The sequence below is a fragment of the Cryptotermes secundus genome, unplaced genomic scaffold (assembly GCF_002891405.2).
Source record: "Cryptotermes secundus unplaced genomic scaffold, Csec_1.0 scaffold1076, whole genome shotgun sequence".
Classification (NCBI taxonomy): Eukaryota; Metazoa; Arthropoda; class Insecta; order Blattodea; family Kalotermitidae; genus Cryptotermes; species Cryptotermes secundus.
The window spans coordinates 99,652-123,919 of NW_019732383.1; the positions used below are offsets into that span (position 1 = coordinate 99,652).

General features: G+C 36.6%; 1 protein-coding gene across 1 annotated transcript in view; it reads right to left on the reverse strand.

Annotated features, from left to right (window-relative positions):
• The window catches only part of LOC111867697 (unconventional myosin-XV), a 177,236-nt gene that overhangs the window by 95,022 nt on the left and 57,946 nt on the right, over positions 1-24,268 (reverse strand). The window contains exons 15-29 of the mRNA XM_033752782.1: positions 23,570-23,915; positions 22,504-22,663; positions 20,899-21,038; positions 18,426-18,599; positions 17,794-17,954; positions 16,935-17,104; positions 15,606-15,895; positions 13,570-13,686; positions 12,603-12,794; positions 10,253-10,476; positions 8,301-8,480; positions 7,229-7,374; positions 5,196-5,457; positions 2,991-3,147; positions 1,795-1,933 (exon numbers count right to left, since the gene is read on the reverse strand). Of these exons, the coding sequence (XP_033608673.1) occupies positions 1,795-1,933; positions 2,991-3,147; positions 5,196-5,457; positions 7,229-7,374; positions 8,301-8,480; positions 10,253-10,476; positions 12,603-12,794; positions 13,570-13,686; positions 15,606-15,895; positions 16,935-17,104; positions 17,794-17,954; positions 18,426-18,599; positions 20,899-21,038; positions 22,504-22,663; positions 23,570-23,915 (2,858 nt within the window). The remainder of the gene's footprint in view (positions 1-1,794; positions 1,934-2,990; positions 3,148-5,195; positions 5,458-7,228; positions 7,375-8,300; positions 8,481-10,252; positions 10,477-12,602; positions 12,795-13,569; positions 13,687-15,605; positions 15,896-16,934; positions 17,105-17,793; positions 17,955-18,425; positions 18,600-20,898; positions 21,039-22,503; positions 22,664-23,569; positions 23,916-24,268) is intronic.

The following is a 24,268-nucleotide window of genomic DNA, read 5'->3' on the forward strand; positions in this document are numbered from 1 at the left end:
TGCACACTTATTAATTGACAATAAAATGTCAAAATACAATTTTCCATATTGGTTTCTTTTAATTATGACTGTTATGACAGAACTTCAATTTTACAGCCAGATGACTGGCAATTTGTTTATTGCGTACATAAATACATCGCTTTAGAGCCAGTCACATTATAGATTTCTCACTGCATGGAGTACAAAATGATTTCACTTTGTATTTTCATTAAATATTCAGTTCATTAAAATACATAAAACATACATATATTAATAAACTATATGCCATGTACTAGATTTCTGTTCTATTCTGAACCATTTTTCTCGAGAAGTCTGATAAATTAAGAGACTTCCTATAAAATGGGCACCATGACTAGCAGATATGCATCAAATCTGAAAATTCCTTGACAAATTTCATACAGATCTCCACATAAACTGAATTTATATCCATCCAGTAGATTCAGATAAGAACTGTCACCTCCCCAGTACCTATGTAAAGACAACATAAAACACAAAACATGGTACATTAATGAACTGCACCACATAAAAAACTATTACAATTTCTTTAACAAAAATTATGTTACCAGTTAAAAATGGAAGGGAAGCAAGAGCAGACAGCATGAATTCAGGGTGCAACAGCCTACAATTTTCATAATTATATGATATAATGTGCTCACAAATTATTTTAGGTAACACAGGCATGGCATTAAATTGTACTTGTATATTTATCTTAGACTGGATAAGAATATGTAGAAAGGATTGAAAGCAAAGAGAACTTTACGATCTTGATAGAAAAGTAGACAGGATTTTTGGACATTGTTTGTATTTATAATTTAATCCTCATACTTTTTCATAAAACAGAACAAAATATACAGACAACACAAACTTGCTTTGGAAGCACAGTAAAACCCAAGCAGACATTCTACTACACCAGAAAGGTCACTATTTACAATAAGTAGGAAAGAAAGCATCCAAAAAGCCTGAACAAATATCAAAGCAAGAACTTCAATCCAAATACAACACTGCAGACACACAAGACGAAAGGAGTGTAAGTAGAAAACAGAGTATGGAATTCATTGCCCTTTGATCCTCCAATTTACTCTATGAATTCGACATCCCTTTCATAATAAAAATCTACCCTCTATCCTGGCTGTTAGTCTTTCCAGTCACCACAAAGAAACTGTATGAGGCTGCTGATAAGAAATCAACACAATTTCTTTTTTACTTGAATAAAAAAACGATCACTTCTTGCGCTTAGTACGTATAGAAAGGAGATGGATACTATTTTTATATTCTGGAGGTGTACATACAGAATGTAATCTGAAAAATTCGTAATTCTCTTCCAATAAGCAAGAGAGATTAATATCCTCTTATCAAATAATGGCTTTATACTACCAGATATTTTATTATTTCTCTTTTCAGCACTGGTATTTTAAAAATGAAAATACATATTTAATGCTACCCAGAACTTACCAAGTACCTAAATTTCATTTTTATTTCACTGATGTTCAGACAATATATACCAACAAAATAATTAGACTGAGTTCATGGAGCAGAACCCTCATTCAGTAGCAGATAGTCTCTCAGTTGTTCAAGAAACCCCCAGCTGAAGGGTGACTATCATGCACAAGAGCCTGCCTCTGATCCTAACTTGAGCAGGATCATCCAGTTTACACCTTTATGTCACATTTCTATATAATCTATTTTAATATTATTGTTCAATCTCTGTCACTTTGACTCTTCCCTTCACATTTGTTGCATGCTCCAATTATTTCATAATATATCATTATAGAAATATATTACATGACAACATACCTGCAGGGGTGTAGAGGGGGATTGTTGGCATCATCATAGGTGGTGGGGACATCATCCCTGACATCATAACTGGGGTTGGTGATGTCATGTTGGCTATGGGTGTAAAGCCAAATGCAGCTGTTGTCTGACTTTGAGGTGTCTGAAAATAAAGAATATTTGAAATTAATATTTGTTAAGAGGATAAAACTGAAATTAAAATGAACACACTTATATGTATAATGATCCAAAAATAAAAAACAAAGCTTGTATTCTGTGACTGAATGCACAGATCATGAAAACAAAATTTGTTATTTGCACTCAATTTAAATGTTCTATGCTGTGATGGCATATGCCTTCAGTTGCTGTTTCAACTATCCTGCCCCTCCAATGGCCTGTTTAGGGGGAAGGTGATGTCCAGACATACTTCTCTGAGGGTACACAAATGGTACAACTTCCATTGTGCTCCTAATAACAGGAATATTTATGAAGACAGTGAGATCTACAGCTCAACATAGGATCAAAATTATGTTGAGGACCTCGTGTTCCTCACATTCAGATCTGGCTGATTTTGAACTAAAGACCTTCTGCATGAAAGGCCTGTGACTTATCCCTAGACCACAGGTCTCCAGCACTCGAAACATAATTAATAATCTTTTTTTTTACTCTGTCTCTTTCCTTTCTCATTCAAATCATGTCACATCACATCATTAATTAATTCACTCATGTAATTAAATGAATGTCAACATATCAGCAAAACATTAAGTTATGGTTCCTCTGAAACACAACAAATTTTAAAACTGAACTGATGAAAACCTTGCACAGAGGAAATTTAACACAGATAACTGGATTGACACCACAGAAAATAAACACTGAGTGAAGTAACCCTCTTAGCAAGGAAGACTGACTAGTGATTTGTCTGTTGTTTGTTTAAATGAGACTTAATAAATTACTCAAACCAGAATTCTTAATCTGTTTCAGTATTTGAATATTTATATTGTACTGTCCCTTAATAAATGCTAAACTTAGACTTCAGCGTGTCTGCGAAAAGCAATGGAAAATTTATCACAAAAGCTTGGAGACTTAATAGCAAAAAATGCTCTATCATATTGTTACAAGAGCATATTCTGAAATTATAATACCTGAACTCTAATTTTCCCTTTGGAAATCATGTAAGTTATGTTAGATGGGGTTATATAAGAAAGCTAGTTCTATTTCACCTGGTGGGAATCCATTCCACCACCACCCTTGATAGCTCCCGCCAATGTAGCAGCCTTGGTGAGGCGCTCTAAGCTGGCATTAATGAATATTGGTTTGAATAGGTCAGTTATGTAGTCATCAACATTCTCCACTCGCTGATCCCTGCCACTTGGCCACCTGAAGGACAAAACAATAATAACAAATTTTGTAACATAAATCATCTGCTGTGTTTCAGTTATCACTGGCTGAAAAATTTTGAAAAATGATAATTATGGCTTAGAGTTGAATATGAAACTTGAAATAATTTGTCTACATTAAGTTGGTAGCTAGTCTACAAGTGGAAAAGTTGGTATGGATTAACTTCAGCACTGTTTACAATACTGAAGCACAAAGAGAAAATACTGTATAGAATAAACCTAACCAAACTAACAATATTCCTTCCTCAGAATTATTTGGTTTTTGGCCTTTGTCCATCATCCAGTATTCCAAATATCTAGGGAACACAATGTTTCAGAAAATGGATCTCTTTTCATCCTCAGGCAAGTGAGGGACACCTACTGTGTTTGGTCCCTTAAGGCGTGTCCACATTACTTGTGCTCATGCTCATGTGACTCACTATGCTCACAAGTAATGTGGATGATATGACAAGTCATTAGACAAGCAAATTTTAAATTTTTAATTTAAAAACTATAGCCAATAAATTAAATCATGACTACAGCCTACACACACTACAAATAAATATACGGATCCTCACACACCGAAGCATGGCAAGCAACTGAAGTAGTTTGGATGAAGATTTACGAGCAAAAGTAACAGCCAGACGAGTCTCCCTATGAGCACAAGCCTGGTGAGCACGAGCACGAGCATGAGCACAAGCAATGTGGACGCGCCTTTAGAAAGAGCTAACTTCAAACCTTTCTGTTATGAGTACATATTGGTGAAATCTGTTACATTATCTCAGTTTGTGACTGTTTGAAAATATAATGAGATGAGATTTGTGCTACTAGTGTAAAGTCATAGATACAGGAATTGCAGATAGTACAGAGCCTGTCTAGCTGTCAAAATAGATAAGTGTGGCAATGTAAACATGTCATCTGACGGAAAAGTAAACACTTTTGTGTTTACATGCCACTGCCTTGACATGAATTTTACATTTAAGTATAATTGTTGATTCATAAAAATTGCTTACATATCTAACATCAAGAAGTTGCATTATTCCAATCATTGATTTTAGAACTATCAGTGATGTAGTGTATGTATGTAAATATTTGTGCAATTTAAACTGTTTCATGAGTTACATCAGTTTTTTTATTGCTAGTGGGGTGGGACTAAGTCCCTTGTACTGCAGCCACTTCTGGCCTATTGTACCAGCCCCAGATGATAGGTGAGGGTTATTGTGGAGCAATTGGTGGAATGAAGATTGGCAGGGTAAACCGAAGTACTCGGAGAAAACCAGCCCCAGCGTCACTTTGTCCACCACAAATCCCACTTGATGAGACCCGCGATCGAACCCAGGCTGATGGGGGTGGGAAGCCAGTGACTAACTGCTTGAGCTATGGTGCAGCCGAGTTACATCAGTTACTCAAGACTGATATAAGTAATTGCATTTATTTTCACATGTACATGCAATGAATTACAGATAGAATGGCGGTGGAATTTTTGAGTGCACATAAATAATGAATGGAATATGTATGATCCATGCTTGCAAGCACACAGAAAACAGAGGGCAGGTCTTCCATTCATATAAGACTACCTTAATTAGCAGTTGGTTGAGAGTAGAAGAGGTTATGTAACTTTAAGAAACTTTAACTCCTCGGCTCAGGTAATGTTACTGATGATAAGAGAGAGGAATTATCATTTTGTTCTTTTCACATACCTGTAATAATCACCTCAAAGAACAAGAAATATTGTAGCACCCACATTATTATTTAAGTCCTAGTGCTATATTGTATTAAACATAATAATTTTTGTATATTTGTATACTTTGTATACTACAAATATCTATTACAAAGAACACTTTTAGGAATTTTGCAGATTATTATAATATTTACATTTCACTGTGGAGGCAGCATGTTTCTCTGAAATGTTCTTGTCGTAACTACCTTTAAGTTAAATGGTGTCAAATCCCAAAAAGTTATAAATTTAATGAAATGTGCGTTCCCTTTGGTTGCACCGTAAAACACAAGTACTGCAATACACCTGACCAGCTTCTCTGTTGCATATACCTGAGCGTTGATGTGGCAGATGATCCTGTGAGAGTAGCCACCTCATCGTCAACCAAACTGCTGCTACTGGACAGTCTGCGTATTCTTTGCTGTTCACTCTGCTTCTTACTCAACTCCCCACCACCCTTAATGGATGCAGCCAGTGAGCGGGCATCAGACAGCTCATCCAAATTACCATCCAATACGGGCATGAACAGGTCATCCAGAAACTGGTCTACATCTGATGCCTGCGAGGGAACACGCACCCTACGAACATGTGATGCTGCAAATAAAGCATTAATTAAAATTAAATTGTTTTTAATTCAATGTGACAAATTCATGCTTTGATGCAATTACACAGCTTGTTCCAATTATTCTTCAGTGAATGACACAGAAATATATTTAAAATAAGCTTATATACATACTAATAACTGGTGGGTATGGGATGGATCAAGCACCTTAAAATAAAATATTGTGACATGATGACTGAAAAAGAGAGCCACTGCTTGGTAAAAATTTGATAAACGTATATCTACGACAATGGATAGGCGCACAACAATTGAAGAGATTGCTGGGAGTGGTTCTTTCTATGTGGTCCGTGCTGAGGGTATACAATGAGGCCACCAGCCGAGTCATAGTTAGTCACAGACAGTGAGTGTCCAGTTGAAGTTCAGTTGTGAGATGGTACAGAACAGGCAATGACATGATCATGGAAGCAGAAGACAATGACTGATGAAGACAATATTTATCAATTTACATACATAAAATAATTGTATACAGTATTTTTTAATTAATTCTGTGTAAAATACAATTATCTTTACTGTAATGGAATCATATTCTACAATAAGCTGCAGGTTATAGAAGTGTTTGTTATTATTAACTGGTTGTAAATGTTCTTTTGCAGCTTTGGCTGCTTGCTGTTACCATAGAGATTTTCTGGAATGACTCCAATGGAAGATGGAAACATTGAAACTATGTGCATTTGACTTTGGTGTCATATTTATTGTATTTCTTCTATTAGGAAAACATATTCGGTTGATCTTTCTCGGTGTTTCTATAGGTTGCTGCTTTATTACTGAAATTTCTATAAGAAAAGTGGCATACTCTTGGATTCTTGTTACTTGTCAGGCTTCATTCATTATTCATTTTCCCCATTAGAGATTATTTCTCTGCAAGTACAATGCCTGTTGAAAATTCAATGGAAAGTCAAAATTTCTTGCTATTACATCCTACCCTACTTCCTTCTCTATTCCTTGCTATTCCTTCCTTTGTCCTTCCCATTATTATTTCTTTCTACCTTCCTGCCTCCCTTTCTCCCTTGTTTCCTCACCCCTTTATTCTTTCATTTATCCTGTTATGTACCTCCATCTTCTTCCCTTCTTCATCCCCTTGTCATTTTCCTGTACATTTTGTTTGTCCATCCTACTGTCATCCCTCTGAATCTTCAGTTTTCACTTTACATTATTACAATTATTAAACCATGAAAAATGAGACCAGTGGAACATGTAGCATGCATGAAGGAGATGAGAAATATATATAAAATTTTAGCCAGAAAACCTAAAAGGAAAAGATCATTTGGGAAATGGGAAGCTAATATTTAAGTGGCTATAACAAAAATTAGGTGAGAGGGTGTGAACTAGATTCAGCTGGGTATGGATACTGTCAAGTGTCAGGCTCTTATGAAGACAGTAAGGAACATTTGAGTAACTAGCAATCTGGCTAGCTAAGTGACAGTCATCTTCTAAGAGACAATGATAGAGAATAGTGTGAAACAACTAACCAATTATGCAGTTCTCTGAGAACACCTTGTATTAACATGAAAGACGTGTGCTTAGAGAATAAAAGTTCTTATGTCATTAATTTTTGTATCCTTAAGTTTCAGATTTGTGGAAGCCTAGAGCCAAGTTTGTTTTAATGACAGGAATATACAGAGCAGAGTTTCAAAACACTTTCACAGCCCCTGGTGCAAACATATTGATATACAAAATGAGGCCCAGTTTGAGCATAACTAAATTGTAAGAGCAATACTATATACTGACAACTCATGAACTCACCTAGAGATGGAGCTTCACTTGTATCTGATAGGGCAGATGACTTAGCTCCATAGTCTGACTTCTCTGAGTTGCGAGTCTCAATATATGCTCGACTAGAATGACTCCCCGGTGCTGCCTTCTTACCGGCATACTGAGATTTAATAAACCTGTATGGATGAGGAGGAAACTATTAGTACTGAGGGAATTACAAATTCACATTGCAGTTGCCTATAAGAATATATTTTCATATAGTAATTGATTTTATTTTATTTTTAATCATTTTGTTAATATTTTGCAACACTTTGCAGTGGTGGGAATGTATTATTGTTGTTGTTATCATTATTATTAATGGCAGTAGATCTTCCACTGATGCAGACAAGGAAAGACTATACATAAAGGAAAAAAATACAAAACAAAATACATGTAATAAAGAAGGTACACACAGTGCAAATCCAACAAGTTTTCCATTCACATTCCTCCTAAGGAATCTTTACTTGTAAATGCTTCCCTAACCCTCTTCCTACAAATGTTTAATTTACAGGGGAAAGGTGCTAGTATGCTGCAGGTAAACTGTTCCAATCTTCTATGGTCCTATTTACAAAGAAATATTTGCCAACATCTGTTCTTTGTTTCCTACTCCTAACTTTCCAAATATGATCGTCCCTACTCAGATAGCATGGTTTAAGAAGTCTATCCCTTATCGCTTTCCAAGCTGGTCTCCTGGTGTATGCCTTGTAAATGGTGTACAGACGGGCTATCAGTCTATGCTGTGCCAAAGTTTCCCAACTAGATTTATTTGTTGTATTGAAAGTCTGTGACCTGAAAGACGGAGGAATTCTATGTTGTACCATCAAATTGTGATAGTAAGCGAAATCATTATGTCAACAGGAATTGATCTAATTTGGAGATAAGCACAAGATGACTTACATAAAATATTTATACCTATGCAATTAAATGTATACATGAGGTTTCTTATAATGGCATGTTAGTATGTCCACTTCAGTGATATGACAGCAGGTTTATAAGTTGCATAAAGGAATGTATCAAACTCCTCTTTTCACAGTGGATAGTGACATGAAGCAAAGAATCACACCTTGGATGACCCTTGATGTAGCTCCCTTTATCATCTTCACTGCGAGTCTGACTAGCCAAATCGGGATAATCAAAATCAAGATCATCACGATGGTTGTTGCCACCACCAAGTAGATCAGATGGCAATTGGTCCAGGACACCTGATGATGGGCTACGACCATTTAAATTCAGATCACCTCCCCTGGAAAAAGAGAGTTTAGGGTATTAAAAGTTAAATATCATAAAACATGGTATGATAAACATTAAAAAATATCAGCTAAAAGGAAGAAAACTAAATTGCAAAGATTTCAGAATCTAAGTCAAGTGAATGAATACTGTGACATAATAACTGAAAGAGACACCCATTGCTATGCAATCGCTGGTAAATAATGACTATGATGTGGTGTTTTCTAGGAGGGCTGCAGCATTTTCTATGTGGTCCATGCCAAGGCTATATAACCAGACCAACAGGCCAGTGAGAACCAGGAAGTAGACAGTCATGGCGAGAAGGCCATGAGTTGCAGTCATGAGTTAAGAGCAAACAGTTGGAGCAATGGGTTAGTTGTGGGGCAATTACCAAGACGTGAGCATGAAAACAGAGGACATTGTTGGGATCCATTGCCAGGCAATGTCTGGTGAAGCTATAGCAAACTGAAAAGCAGCCTGGGCTGTAGTGAGAAGTACAGTGCATGAGTTAGTAAGAGCATTTGTTTGACCTCAATATTTCATGTAACATTCAAACAGTAAAAGCAACTAGGTGTATACAGAGTTCATTTTTCACAACAAAAGTTGCACAATGAACTAATTAACTCCATGAAGCTGAGATCTTCTTGATAAGCCATCAGTTGTGCAGCTACTCAAGAATTTCCAAACTTTTTATGGAACCCAAAGGTTCATCCTTAAGCCAGATCAATCCAGTCCATACCACCCTATCCTATCTCTCTAAGAACCATTTTAATAATATTCATCTACCTATACTTTGGTTGTCCTAGTGGTCTCTTTCCTTTTGGCTATCCTACCAATATCTGACATGCACTTCTCTGTTCCCGTTCATGCTAGCTACCCTGCCCACCTTATCCTCCACAACTTCATTATTCTAATTATACTTGGTGAAGAGTACAAGTTATGAGGCTCCTCATTAAGCAGTTACATCCAACCTCCTTTCACCTCATCTGTCTTTGGTCCAAATATTCTCCTCAGCTACTGTTCTCAAACACCCTCAGTCTATGTTCCTCTCTTAATGTCAGAGACTAAGTTTCACTCCTCTACAAAACCACTGACAAAATTATAGTTTTGTATAATTTAATTTTTACATTTAAAGACAGCAGAAATGAAGACAGAAGCTTCTGGACTGAATGGTAGCAAGCAGACCAAATTAAATCTCCTTTTAATTTCATGAAAGTGTTGATGGGATTTAAGGGGTTCAGGATGGGGATTTAACTGCAGGATGTTTTGAATACCATATTGAACATTAAAAACTCCATAAAATGAAATAAATTCCCTGACCAGCTAGTAATTATCAGCTTTGGCCAAGCCATAGCTCAAGCGGTTAGTCGCTGGCTTCCCACCACGGTGGCAAGGGTTCGATCTCGGGTCTGGTCAAGTGGGATTTGTGGTGGACAAAGTGGCGCTGGGCAGGTTTTCTCCAAGTACTTTCAGTTTCCCCTGCCAATCTTCATTCCACCAATTGCTCCACAATCACCCTCACCTATCATCTGGGGTTGGTACAATAGGCCAGAAGTGGCCGCAGTACGAGTGACTTTGTACAAGTGACTTAGTCCCACCCCACTAGCATTAAAAAAAATGATCAGCTTTTAGAAAGAAAATCTGCTCCATGAAATTAATAACAAAATATGTGTAAAATTTGATGGTTGTAACTTTCTGCACTTTTTTCAAACTCTATGAATATCCAAGGACTACTACATAAATTTCTGCAAGAATCCCAGAACCACAACCTTTCTGTGGGCTGCATACCTGCTGTACTTGCGATGGCTGTCCTCTCCTCTCTGAGATACTGACTCGAGCTGCTCCTCCAGCAAAGCTTCAGCCTTTGTCATATACTCCTTGTTGCTTACTGCATTCAGCAGCATGGAAACATCATTGTGGCTGGCATTAACCTTCTCCATTGAGTGGTATCGCTCATTCAGTCTGCTATGGGACAGACCCAGGCTGTCCAACTTCCGAGGTGCTGGCAATTCCTGCAAATTCACAAGGTATGAGAAGACCACTGTCTTCAGGTATATACTGCCATATAGTCTGGAAAATAATCCTCCATCTTCAGGCTATAAGAGTCAGATGAAGGTTGTAGGTTCCCACAAAATACTGGTAAATATCTACTGTATTGCATAATGTCGCCTCAGATGAAGGTAATTTTCAGTCACTGCCATGAAAAAACCACTAGTAGCATTACAAGTTCCAACAGAAATATCATGAACTGTAAAAAGAATGGGGATGTGCTTCTTCAGAGGGATTTCAGGTTATAGAATGAAGAATTGTAAGCATAATAATGATATTACAGAACTGGGAATAATATACATCAATGCAATAAGAAATTGTCAAAGAAAGTGGTTACAACATTTTGAAAGAATGCCTAGAAATCAAATGCCAAAGATGTTCCATCTGTACAAACCCAAGGAAGAAGACACTATGCGTGTAATAAAAGGAGTACTTTTAACCTTTCAACTGGTACAGATCAAGAGCTTAATCTAAGGTGGTATGAATATGATTCTTGAAATGTATTAGCAAACATTTCAATAAAAAGATTTGCTTTTTATTCAGCTCATGCCTAGACATGTACAACAGAACAGAACAGAACAGAATCCTAGAGCTGCACGAGAAAAGCCCAGAAAAGTCAAATGATAAACTGAAAGTTTCAGTATTCTAATAGTATGACTGATATTTTTGTCATTGTACTACCCAAAGGAAAGTTAATATGAAATGGATATGATTTTAATGTATAAAATTATTAATTACTTACTATTTATTTATTTCGTGAATGAAGTGACAATGTAGATGCTATTGTTTTGTATCTAAAACTTAAACATGGGAACATCATAAATTGTGTAGGCAATTGTGTAGATGAATATGGTATTCCTGCATATTTCCATTTATGGTTTACAAAATACCAACCCCTATGAAATCCATTATATATTTAAATTTGCAAATAATATTGTCATACACTGTTTTCTTGTGAATAAATTCATATACAACTGCATCTGTTACCTGTTAATATAAAGGAAAGAAGAGTGTGTATATTTTTTCTGTTTATTTGTATAAATATAACATGTTCCCTTGCTCCTGTCATGGAGACAGCAACAGAGTAGTTGTCTGCTATTACCTAATGATGGGTGGATCTAATGTCAAAAGTAGAAGCCATATGCATGCAATGGCACCCAGAAAATAGTTCTTCCCAAATACAATTCTGATGATGACACCATATTCAGGTTTTACATGCAAAATAACATTATATTTTGTCTTTAGTTTGCATGCCAAAGTTTTATCGGATGTTCTGAACATGTCAATGATAACAATCTTCTGTAAACATACATGAACATACACACAAATGTATGCACATTCTCATAGATTTCCTTAGGGATAGAAATCTGCTGGTATGCAGATTTGACAAATGAGGGAAAACAATAGTTCTTGTACTAAAAATGCTTCAAAATATTGAAAAATATTGTTTTTTTTTAAGAAAAGCAGACAATAAATACATTAAAACACAAAAATTAATCATGATTACTTTCTTATTGGCTATGACATAATACGCTGCCTCCATCTTAAGGGTAGAACCCTCCTCCATTCCTCAAAAATCTGAGTAACAATCCACTAGACTACATGGCATATCCCAGAAAGTAATAATCTTCGCAGCTACCACTGTGAAGGCCTCAGATCTCATAAAAATTTAAAGTTTTTTGACCACATTCTTGTAGTTAGTAAAAAGTAATGCTGGTACAACATACAATAGGAAACACCTCAAAAAGAGCTTTGCATACATTGTGATATGTGTGATTGCGGCACGCAACATGTGTACTATGTATCTTTCCCTCCACAAATATAAAACTCATGAATAAGAACCTCGAAAGACATTTTATATTTGTTGTCACTCTGCATGCAACAGTTATGTGAACTAATCCTTTCAGCTAGATGAAGACTTATGTCTTGTTTTAATGCAGACAGTATATCAGAAAAATGAATCCTAATAAAGTGCAGTTGACGAATTTTACAGATCTGTTTATAATTTCATATCCATCACATATTTGAAAAGATATGAGAGAGCATGATAATTTACGCTTCATTCTAGAAGCAGTCATAAAAAACTGACCGACTCCAGAAGGTTGTCCAGACTCCGACTTCGTCCCTTATCTTCAAAGTATCTATCATTAAGAGCTGACTTTCGAGACAGAGCATTCTCCACTGTATGATCCCTTGACTGTGATCTTGTCCTGTGGATTTTGCTGCTCTCACCCCATTGGTTAACATCTTTCACTACTTCATGAGATATTTTTCTTACCTGCTGGAATAAAATATATGATTTTTTATTAGAAAAGCTCTATGTTTCAAACTTGGATAAGCCATTAACCTAACTGTGTTACAGCCCTGTGGTAGCAGAAACTAAAGTTTGAACACTGCTAATACCAAGTCTCTACTGGACACAACTTTAACCTAGGTCCATGCATATCCTATTCTTTTAACTTATCCCAGTAACATACACCTTACTGCTATCCTGTCTACAACTAGGTCTGCCAAGTGGTCTCTTCACTTTGGGTTTTCTGTCATACTCGTATATGCTACATGTTTCAGTCATCTTATCTCCCTTTATTTGATACCTAAAATACCTGATTACTAGAAAAAATCACAATTCTTAATTGATTTTAAAATTGTGTTTCCAAAGATGTAGTATCATGTTTCAAGATTTTTAGTGTACTTTTCTTATGGTACAAGAAATTGCAAGTTATGGGACCATATTTATAAATCTGTGTGTCATTCAATACAGCTCTTGGGCTTTATAAACAACTTATATAAGAAATGAAATTTATACTGCTTAGGACATCCTAATGCTGATGTAATGCCTGATGTCCTTAAAGACAAGCAAACTTCTGTGGATTCAACACTAGCAACAGGAATTGTGAATGTTGCGTAGCAATGTATCTTACTTTCTGCAGTAGTGAAGAAATTTAGATCAAATTTCAAGAGGACACATTTGTGACATAACTCATACAAACATAACAATTCTTGCTCTTATATTTGCATAATGCCTGAATTAATGAGAACTGGCAAAAGGCACTCACTGGCTGCTTAACAACAGGAGGTTCTGGTGGTGGAACCACTGGTCTACGAGGAGATGATGGAGCAGGTATATCTAATTCTATTTCTGCTTCTGCTCCTGCTGTTGGTGAGGAAGACACCTATTTTGAAGAAAAAAATAAGTTGCTACACACACACTGTTACTTTGCAAATCTCTGCTACTGACAAGCTGTGTCTTTTCTTATATGCAATTAAATTTGCTTTGGAATTAATTTTATATTTTAGCGTCCTGTTGCACTGGTTCATGTCCATGATGTGTATTTATGCTAACCGTCTTACAGTGCACACTTTTTGCCTGTTTCTATGGGTCTAGTAAAAAAATTTTATTAGCCTGGGATACATTTGAACTCTACCCTTGCAACTGTTTAATATGTCTCTATATGACACACTTTCAGCCTAAACTAAATATGTGATACACAAACCTTCTAGAATACTAACAAAATATAAAAACCCAATTACAACTTTATAACTATCTATATTTAACACAGTATGTTTCAATTAAATCTTATACATATTCAGGGGGTTCATTCAGTACAATGTTTCTAAGCTAAACTTTCCATTTGCAATACTGAAATATCTTAAGTGATTGTTAAAAAGAATGATATCCTAAAAAAATCACCCTTTCCTTCATCTTAAATGATTGTCCTTCTATTTGATGTGTCTGATATTAAGCAAAGGGGGGAGTAAGGAAAGAAGATAACATGGTGCAAGAGGGATCCACAGTATATAACAGATAAGTAAAGCAAGAGTGAATATAAATAGCAAAATGTAAAAAAAATAGACAAAGGGCAAACAATATGTCATGACAATGTACAAACAATAAGTAAGAAAGGAAAGAAGTTGATAATCTCAGTTATCACTAATTGTAACAATGGCAACAACTGCAATTAATAGAGTGGTTATGGAATATATAAAATTCACTTCTTTATATAGCCTAAGTGTTTTCTGGCAATCAATAAGAATGTCATGAAATTTCATAACACAGAATAGACAGCAGCACTCGCCTGCTGGTGGATGAGTCCTCATAATTTACAAAATAAAAATACAAAGAAAAGCTAGATGACTGTCAATACCTGACTTGCAAATCTGACATGATACCTACAGTGATAGTCATAATACAACAGTAATATAAGAAATGACATTGAGAATATGTTTTGTAAACTTACAGGTGGTAATAATAAATTAATACTATAATTACATAAATATTCTAATGTGGAATCTCTTTAAAGTGTGTAAGTATTTGCATGCACTCCTTCAATATTTCTGAAGTAGTTTAACCACTAATATTTGGAAGAGACTAATCAGAGGCAAGTATCTACAGTTCATGGGGTCTTATTACAAAGAGCAACTACAGAGCTTGGCTGCTCCATAGCTCAAGCGGTTAGTCGCTGGCTTCCCACTGCGACAGCCCAGGTTCGATCCCAGGTCTGGTCAAGTGGGATTTATGGTGGACAAAGTAGCTCTGGGGCAGGTTTTCTCCGAGTACTTCGGTTTCCCTTGCCAATCTTCATTCCACCAAATTCCACCAGCTGGTGGAATAAGAACTGGCAGGGGTAACCGAAGTACTCTGATAAAATCTTCCCCATTTCCATTTCGTCCACCACAAATCTCACATGACCTGTCATAAGATCGAACCCGAGCTGCCATTATGGGAAACTGGCAACCTACCGATTGAGCTGGCTGCACCATAGCTCAAGCGGTTAGTCATTGGCTTCCCACCGCAGTGGCCCGGGTTCAATCCCGGGTCTGGTCAAGTGAGATTTGTGGTGGATGAAGTGGCGCTGGGGCGAGTTTTCTCCGAGTACTTCAGTTTCCCCTGCCAATCTTCATTCCACCAAATTCTCCATGATCATAATCACCCGGGCAGGTCCAATAGGCCAATCAGTGGCTGCCGGGCCGAGTGGACCCAGTTGGACTCCACCCCCCACTAAACAAATTAAAAAAAAAAAAAACTACAGAGCTTTACACTGCATGCTCAAGCCTGCATACTAAATAATATTCATTGACACCCATAACGTACCTTATTGCTGTGACGCCTCGCCGGTCTACTGTGTCCCCCTGACTGGAGAAAACTGCTTCTACATGCTGGGAATGCTGGTGCTAGTTCCATCTCTGCTATCAGGTCCAGAACATAGTCCAGACCATTAATTTCTTTGAGCAAACCATCTGTAGTATTATCTACATTGTCAGTGCCAGTAGAAAGACAAAGGGTCCAGCCTGAGCTCTCTACAATGCCTCGTTCTCGAACAGCCCGACCCGCAAGCTCCTCTGCACCAGTCCATGAATCTACAGGTACGCTGACCATCTCATCTGTAACCATATACACATAAATAAAAAAATGTCACAATATGCAGCTGCAACCATCTTGATTTTCAAAAGACAGAGAACTTAAATGGAAACCAAATCATATGATTAAAAACGTAGAGAAAAACTAAAATAGAATCTTTTAATATAAGAGAAAGGAGGAAACTAGAAGCATTTTCATGCCTTGGAGATATTCTTTCATGCTTGGAAGATATACAAAGCCTGACGCCATACAAATAGTTAAAAACTTCACTAAAAGAAATTAAATTTGACTTTTCTTATTCTTTTGTCATTAGTATAGTAGTTATATATTTATAATTTTACTTAATTTTCTTTAAAACTGTAGCTATATATATATATCATTATAATTATAAAATTTTAAAAAGTAACTAAAACATAGATACAAAAGATTTTCAAAAGCAAAGTGAAAAATGTTGAATGAACTCCATGAAACAGAGTCATCCAGCAGCTGAGGGTCACTCAGTCAAGAACTTTTCCATCTTCTTTTGGAACCCAAAGCTGTATTATGCATAAAAGAACCTGCCCATCAACCCATCTTGAGCCTGAAGAACTGAGTCCAGACCCTTAATTACTGTATTGTTGGAATGGCAAGGCATCAATTTGACTGTGGTTTTTCCACGACCCATGTGTGTTGTCCTGACAACTTGAGCTATCTGTGAGAGGCCTGATTATATATTTTATTGGACAAAGGATGAATGATATGTAGTCATTATGAATCTGTAATATGTGACATGTTTTATATACAGCCCTATGGGGAAATGATTGGATCCATGAAGCGAAAATAAATGTAAATGTAAATGTAAATTCACTGAATTACAGATTAATGTGTTTTATGTAGATTCATCTCTATTGGTTATTCATTACCACAATTTAATATAAAAATATTCTCCAATAGACGGTGTCACTCATCTCAATGAATTCTAAAATCACAACATGAAAAAGGAAATAAAATGTAAACAGACTTATTTTTAGTGTTACTGTTATTCTAAAAATTTAAATTATTATATGATTAGTAAGTACTCACCATCAGCAAAGTATATCTGCAGTGCCATGTTGACTCGTTTACGATTTGATCGCCACTCCAACAGGCAGGGTGGGTAGTTACGTGCTAGTTGCCACTCAATACGGGATGACTGAAGTAGTTTACGCTGGCACACAGCCTTGTACCCATTATACCCATGGTCTGACACATACCTATTCAAAGTAATCAAGCAATTTCTTTCAATGGCTGAATATTTTGCTTAAAATATTCTAAAAACAGGCCATACTATTGCTCAGGAGGTTAGTTGCTGGCTTCCCACTGCAGTGGCCTGGGTTTAAACCCAGGTCAGGTCATCTGGGATTTGTAGTGGACAAAGTAGCACTGGGGCAGGTTTTCTCTCAGTACTTCGGTTTCCCCTGCTAATTGTCATTCCACTAACTACTCGACATTCATCATCTATCATTCAGAGCTGGTACAGTTGGCCAAGTAGTGGCCAATGTACCAAATAGACTCAGTCTCACCCCACTCCAAGAAACTTAAAAAAAATGTTTAGAGCATATTTTAATCTTAATATTTATTAGTCTCATGACACAAAAACAGAAAAGGCTTAGTAAAATTATGAAGTGTTTTGTACAAAATTATTTGGAAGTGACTGGCATGAAAATTAAACGAAAAAAAAATGTCATATGGAGGGAAATAATGTGTATCTGGCCTCTGGAAGAGTAAATAGATAATTTTTCAGGAACTCCAAATACATTCTTCACTGCAATGAAATACATTATGTAACAAATCTGAACCTATTTATTGAGTATTTATCTTACTCAATAATTGCGTTATTTTATTAGTGAATACTTAATAAATTATACTGAAACATGGGCTGGTTATAAATGGAAGTTCTTACTTGAGAAGGTATTTGTAGAGAGTTTTTGATGGGGGAAATGCTGAAAGACAGTTGGCCATTAGTAGCCAGCCACGTTCGTTGTTAGCATCATTGTCGTTGTTCCAAGTCTGGTTACACAGCTGACACAGAATCTCATCCCGCAGTTTCTCATTAACAATGCCCTGGTGACAGACATTATTAAGCACATTAAGCAATAGATATATGACTTGACTTGAACCAGACTTTGCATTCTTGTCTACTTTGAATTTTATGGTACGATTATGTGACAGACCAGTAAATGTCAGTAAACAGCATGTTTTATATGGTTTCCCAACAAAAATAACCATTTATCAGTTAATAAACCAAATGCCCATAAAAAAAGAAAAGGCAGATACATGGTCGAAGTACAGCACTGTAAGCTGAGCTAATTTTCTGTGGGGTCACAGAAATGAACATTTTTAAAAGTAATATAAAGGACTTTGAAGAAAATATATTGCTAAGATTCAGAATTTACATACAAATTAGAACCAAAGAAAGTTAAAAAAAAATTAAGCTGATGGTGGTACTCTCAATTGCATTCTGCAGCAAGCACTATGAGCTCATCTGGTAACTTTTCTTTTAGAAACTCAACACAGACTCTATGGATACTCTACCTTATTGACAATATAGTCTCCAAGCGCAATTTCTTTCTTCCCACTCAAGTTGTTGTCATTCATGAAGCGTAGGATGAGTTTAAACAGAGCTAATGAGTCCTGATAGTCCATATCCTTAGACTTAGCGAGGAAAGGGGTTTTAATAGGTTCACGCTTCATCGCCCAGAGATGTGACTATGAACAGACAAAATTATTTTATTTTTTATAATTTATAGCTAGAAATTATAATTTGAATACAGTTCAAGCACTCATGTCAAAGAAATTCCATAAGTTAAACATAAAATATTTATTTACATCTTACATTTGATTAATCAAGGTGTACGTATCTCAAAACAATACAAATATTCTGAAGGTACATATACAAGTTCTATACATTTCAAATCATAAAACAGGACAAATATTGTTGACGTTACAAAGTGAACTGAATTCAATGATGAAACCAGAAAATAATTCTGATATTCATATGAAACTCCATTTCATACAAGTGGAGTGCTGCTGCAGGATATATACCAAGCTGGGTAGTGACTGTGACACACATGCAGCCAACATTACAAGAGCAGTGTTTTCTTTGTGCCCACACAACATACACATGTGCAGTGACATCACACCACAACAGTGGGTAGCAGTCATGTGACGTGTTTTCTGTAGATCCATGCTGAGACTGTTGCTAGGCAGCCAGCATGCCAATGGACTGGCTGTGTTCTGTGTAGCGCGTCCATGCCATGTCTATATAAGGAAACCAGTTTGAAGGTACAACAGCATCAAGAGAATGGGAATACACATTGCATCTGACAGTCAGTCAGTCAGTCTATCTGTCTTGGTGTCAAGCTCTGCCTGGGGCTCATGACCAGATGTTTCATTTTAAATGAAAGTTACTGTCCTATCCATGTGGGGCGCCCTCTCTAACGAGAAGTTGGGTCTGTCATTTGTCAGTCATTGACGATAGTATTAGTCCATTGTCACTATGTACACATATTTACAATTTAGTCTTAATATCTAGAATGTTTAATATAATGTGACATGTTGCACAATGGAGGACAACCCCTCCCTACCCAGCAGTGACGTGGCGGGTGAGTCAGCGCTCCGTCCCCCCCCTCCACACTGTGACATGGCATGCAACGCCGCTGTCAACATTGCGTCAGGCAACAGCGGTACCCATCGCGTAACAGGCAAGCGCTGCGACTATATAAGTGAACCACACTGCCTACGAAGCCAGTTGAAATGCGGCCGTCGCTGAGTCCAGTTGTTGTCAGTAAAAGTGTATCAACGGCCGAAGCCAGTTTTCCAGTCAGCAGTGAACGAGTTAGTGTGTGTTAAGGAGTGGCGCCGTGAAATATAGCAGCCGCCGAAGATGGTGAGTGTGTGATACAGGGACACTTACATAGCTCCAGTATCGTAATTAATACGTGTAGCCTACTGAAGATAGAGTAAAGAGATTATTGCGAATAGGGTTATAAAGTGTGAAACCCCACAACTGTGTTATAAATAATTGTAGCCGATACTTGTAGGTTGTTAAATAAACAAATTAACAATCCGAACGGCGCCTTCAGTAACAAAACACGTTACAATATACAAGGCCTCTGTCAATCTAGGCTCAGTACAGCAGACTATGCCCTATTTTTAGTAGTATTCGCTACCGTGGCAGTCTAGTCACTTGAACGGTTGTATGCCTGACCGACGTCACATTTAAGCCTCTTATACTTTTTGTGTCGGGCTTCACCTTGTCCGATGTTGCGAACATTCTCGTTATCATGATTTTGTATGACTTCTTCTTGTTGCCTGCATAATTTTGTTACATAGTCATATACTCATATGTATGGGATTTTGAGTGCCATGTGCAAATTTCAGATCAGTGTGCACCTTAGAAAAATGCCAATGGTGTGGAGAACCTTGTTTTGTAGGTGCTGCAATTTCACTAGATAGGTGTCTGCCGCAAACTTCCAGGTGGGACTAGCATAAGTCATTACGGATCTAATAAGAGCTTTGTGGGGGGTCAGTTTAATGGTAGTGCTTACTCGCTCACTTTTGAATAGGGAAGATACTCTAATGAATGTTCTGAAGGCCTTGTCTTCGATTATTTCTGTGTGCAATCTCCATATAACTCTCTTACTGAAGATTACACCTAGATATTTTGCACTGAACCCTTGCTGCAGTTGTCCTCCTTATAACATCTTGGCACACACCACATAGAAAACACCATTCATTGTTGTTCTTTAATTGCTTCCATGGGAACATGTTTGTTTGTGAAGGGGTTACTCAGCAACAACTGTGTACACTTGCTTATTAAGAATCTGTTGCCTAGGAGCAGATGTCATTTTATTGTTTGTTTTAAGACCATTACACAGTAAGGGGTCTACAAGCTACAATATGTTAAATAAATCTTCCAAAATCTATATATTAACTTGCATGAGAACATAGTAATTAAATCACTGATATTTTCATGCATGTTAGGAACAAATCTTAGAAAACTAACCTTAAAATATATATTTGTGAATTTTGTAAACGCATGAGAGTCAATGTCATGTGGAAGATGATAATGTTCAGAATCAGAACGTCCTGCAACACCTCCAACAACTTTTACCAGATGACGCTCTGAGTGAACGGGCTGCCAGTCTGAAAGAGGCAAATAATTACTAATGTAATGTATTAAAGATACAAACATCAAGGTGTGTATCATTTTGCAGAAAACCAGACATTCCAATATACACATTAGTGGAAGAACATACATAATTGCTATTACATTTATTGTTGCAACCTGTTACTTTTATGATTGTCCCAGTTTCTCAGTGCTTTATTAATTTACTCAAATAATTTATTTTTTAATTACACAATGAGTATATATTTCTATAATTGAACTTGATAAATATTTGTGTCTTCCACAGCTGTATGATTCATTACTGTAACTTTGGTATGTTCTATACTGCTAGAAGTTACTTGTAGAAGATGTGTCAGACAGTAAATAACAACAATATGTTGAAGAGAATGACATGTGCAACTTTCTATCTTAAATACAATATGCAAAATAAAATGTAGGTCTATGAATGCCAATGGAAGATATACGCATGCAACATCATTCACAAATTATAGATATGGCACAATTCCATTCCATCCATAGTAGAGCATGCAAGAAATTATAGAATTATACAATTATATTATAAATTATAAACTGACAATGCTATATCCTTACAAATTCTTGAATTATGGTGGCATATTGTTAAAAGTTTCAAAGGTAAGGAAAAGAAAGTAGAGTTAATTCACTGGAGCAGAATCTTCATGAAAAGCTGATGGTTACTCAGCTAGTCAAGAAATTCCCCGTCTTTTTTGGAATCCAAAGGTTCAGAAACATGCTCACAAAAGTGCACCACAAAACAATATCGTGATTAAGATGACTGCATTCCACATCATCAGACCCAAAGTCTCATCTTAATATACCTTGCCTAATGTTTCATTTTTCTAGAATACAACAGAGCAACAGAGATCATAGATATATTGTCTGTATTGCTTACATCATGACAGCATGGCACCATTCACAAGTGTAACACCCCCCAAAATAACTTTGTATAAATATTACAGAAATGGTTAATATGAATGTTTCTTATTTCTCACATGGATGAGAATTAACTCTGTCTTGTTAACAGCAGCGTGCTGTTACGAAATGTCACTGAAACTGCACACAATAAACGTAATATTTTATACTCCATCTTCATCTATTCATCTTCCCATGATTAGGTGGTTATTCAAGATTTCAGAGTTGCTGAATGAAAATAAACGTTTTGTTTTCTTTGAAGTTTGTAGAACTATATATACTTGATCTCGCAAACAGACTTCAGCTCCCAAGTTTCACAAAATGAAGAACACTGTAGCTTCTATCCCAAGTCTAAATAGCTACAGCAGACAGATATTTCCTGGTAAACAGATTTTATCTACCATATTTCCTTTGATCCTTTATTAAACTAGTTACCTTTTCATGCAAACAACAATGTGTTCATCATGAACACCAATTTTATTTACCCCACTCTTTCATTAAAGTTATTCATAAATATACTTATGGCAATGTGATCATAATGACAACACTTACCATCTAGCTTGCTGAAGATAAAAGCCAACTCAGCCGGTATCTCAAGATGGTTGACACCAGCCACTGCACGTGAAGTTCTTTCTTGCTCTTCCCTTTGGGCCTTGGCCTTTGCCCGCTCTCGAGCCAGCTTCTCCACTTCAGCCCGGCGTTTCAGTTCCTCCTGACAACAAGAAAACACGCAATTTAAGTACATGAAGTTTGCAGGTTCAAGAGTAAGCAAATTTGTATCCAGAGTTCCTCCATTTCATTTTCCTGCTGAATAATTTTCTAATTGTAGTTTAATGCCTCTGTCTTTCACATTCTGTTTATGTAAGTATACATATCTATTAACTAACTCCATGGAGCAATATCCTCCTACAGATGATATTACTAACTAAATTAGTCTACAAATTACTCCCATTGCATGAACATGAACACAAAGAGGAGAAAATACATACATGATTTTGTATAATAAAATTCTCCCTGAAAACAGAGGTGGAAATGAATGTGGGATATTACTTTAATTTGTACTCAGACTCCAGTACATTTGAATTTTGTGGTTTTACTCAGTCTAGCCACTCAAATGATGCTGTAATAACTTAAAATAAGCCATGCCTGCTTCTGTCAATGTTTTTTTATAATTTATCATTCATAATTACTCTACCACTTCATGCCACACAACCATGCAGCTAATAACCATCATTACAAAACCCAGGAAGTGGAGCAAATTCTAAGGTTTCATAAAATTTCACTTTGTCGAAAATCTTCCTTTAACAAAGAAGCACAAATAACCGTTTTCAAAGGGTTAAATGTTTAAAATAATACAAAGAACTTATGATAACCCAAACTACTTTGCACAGTGTAACAGTCATTGAAACTAAGTTCTATCATGATGATAGTTTTCAGCTAGAAGATGGAGGTATAGTAGGTTCCTCCAAAAGTTGATACCTATGTATCAAAATACATGGTATCATATCCCAGACGGTCATAATCATAATATCCACTGATATGAGAACCTCAAATCCAACATTAAAATTCTTTGCGTTCTTCATTAAACCTCTTCACCAGACTTGTTTTTCACATTCACCTTGAGTTCTAAGTAGCGCTTTCTCTGCCGCATGGCTCTGAAGTTAGCTTGAGCTCTCACTACACCTGTCCTCACAGTGTGGTACCTCTTGCGGGCAGCCCACCCTCTCATGTGAGCTTGCAGTGTGAGTGCAGCCTTGCGCGTGGCACGATACCTCCGACGTGCCAGGTAACCCCTTACTGTCTTCTGCAAAGTGACAGCTGCAGCTCTTACTACTCTAGCACGTTCACGTTCTAATTCCCGCTCCAACCATTCTCTGAGAAAGACCTTTGTAGTGCCAAGTTGATAGTCACCATTTGTTTCAGCCTCAGGACAGCAAGAAGACAGGATCACACGACAGAGTTCCCTGTCATAATAAATACAGAACAACCAAGTCCTGTTAAGTCAATGTTTCACAAAGTTAACATCATAAGCAATGACTTTATAACACAGTAATTAAAGGAAATAGCTAAACCACTGACATAAATTTTGGGGTAACCACACATATCCTTCATTTTACTACTCTATCTTGAATTTCTGTTCAAATTTCAGCTAAGTTCTCTTATAAGATATGATTGTATGTTGATGTTGATTCTACCCTTGGTATATGCACCTGGGGAGGTCATCTTGCTGTTTACAAGATTTATAGAGCAGGCCATTCCAATATTCATGAGAATCACAAAAATAATTCACATGGTGCAAATACTCAAAGGCTGAATC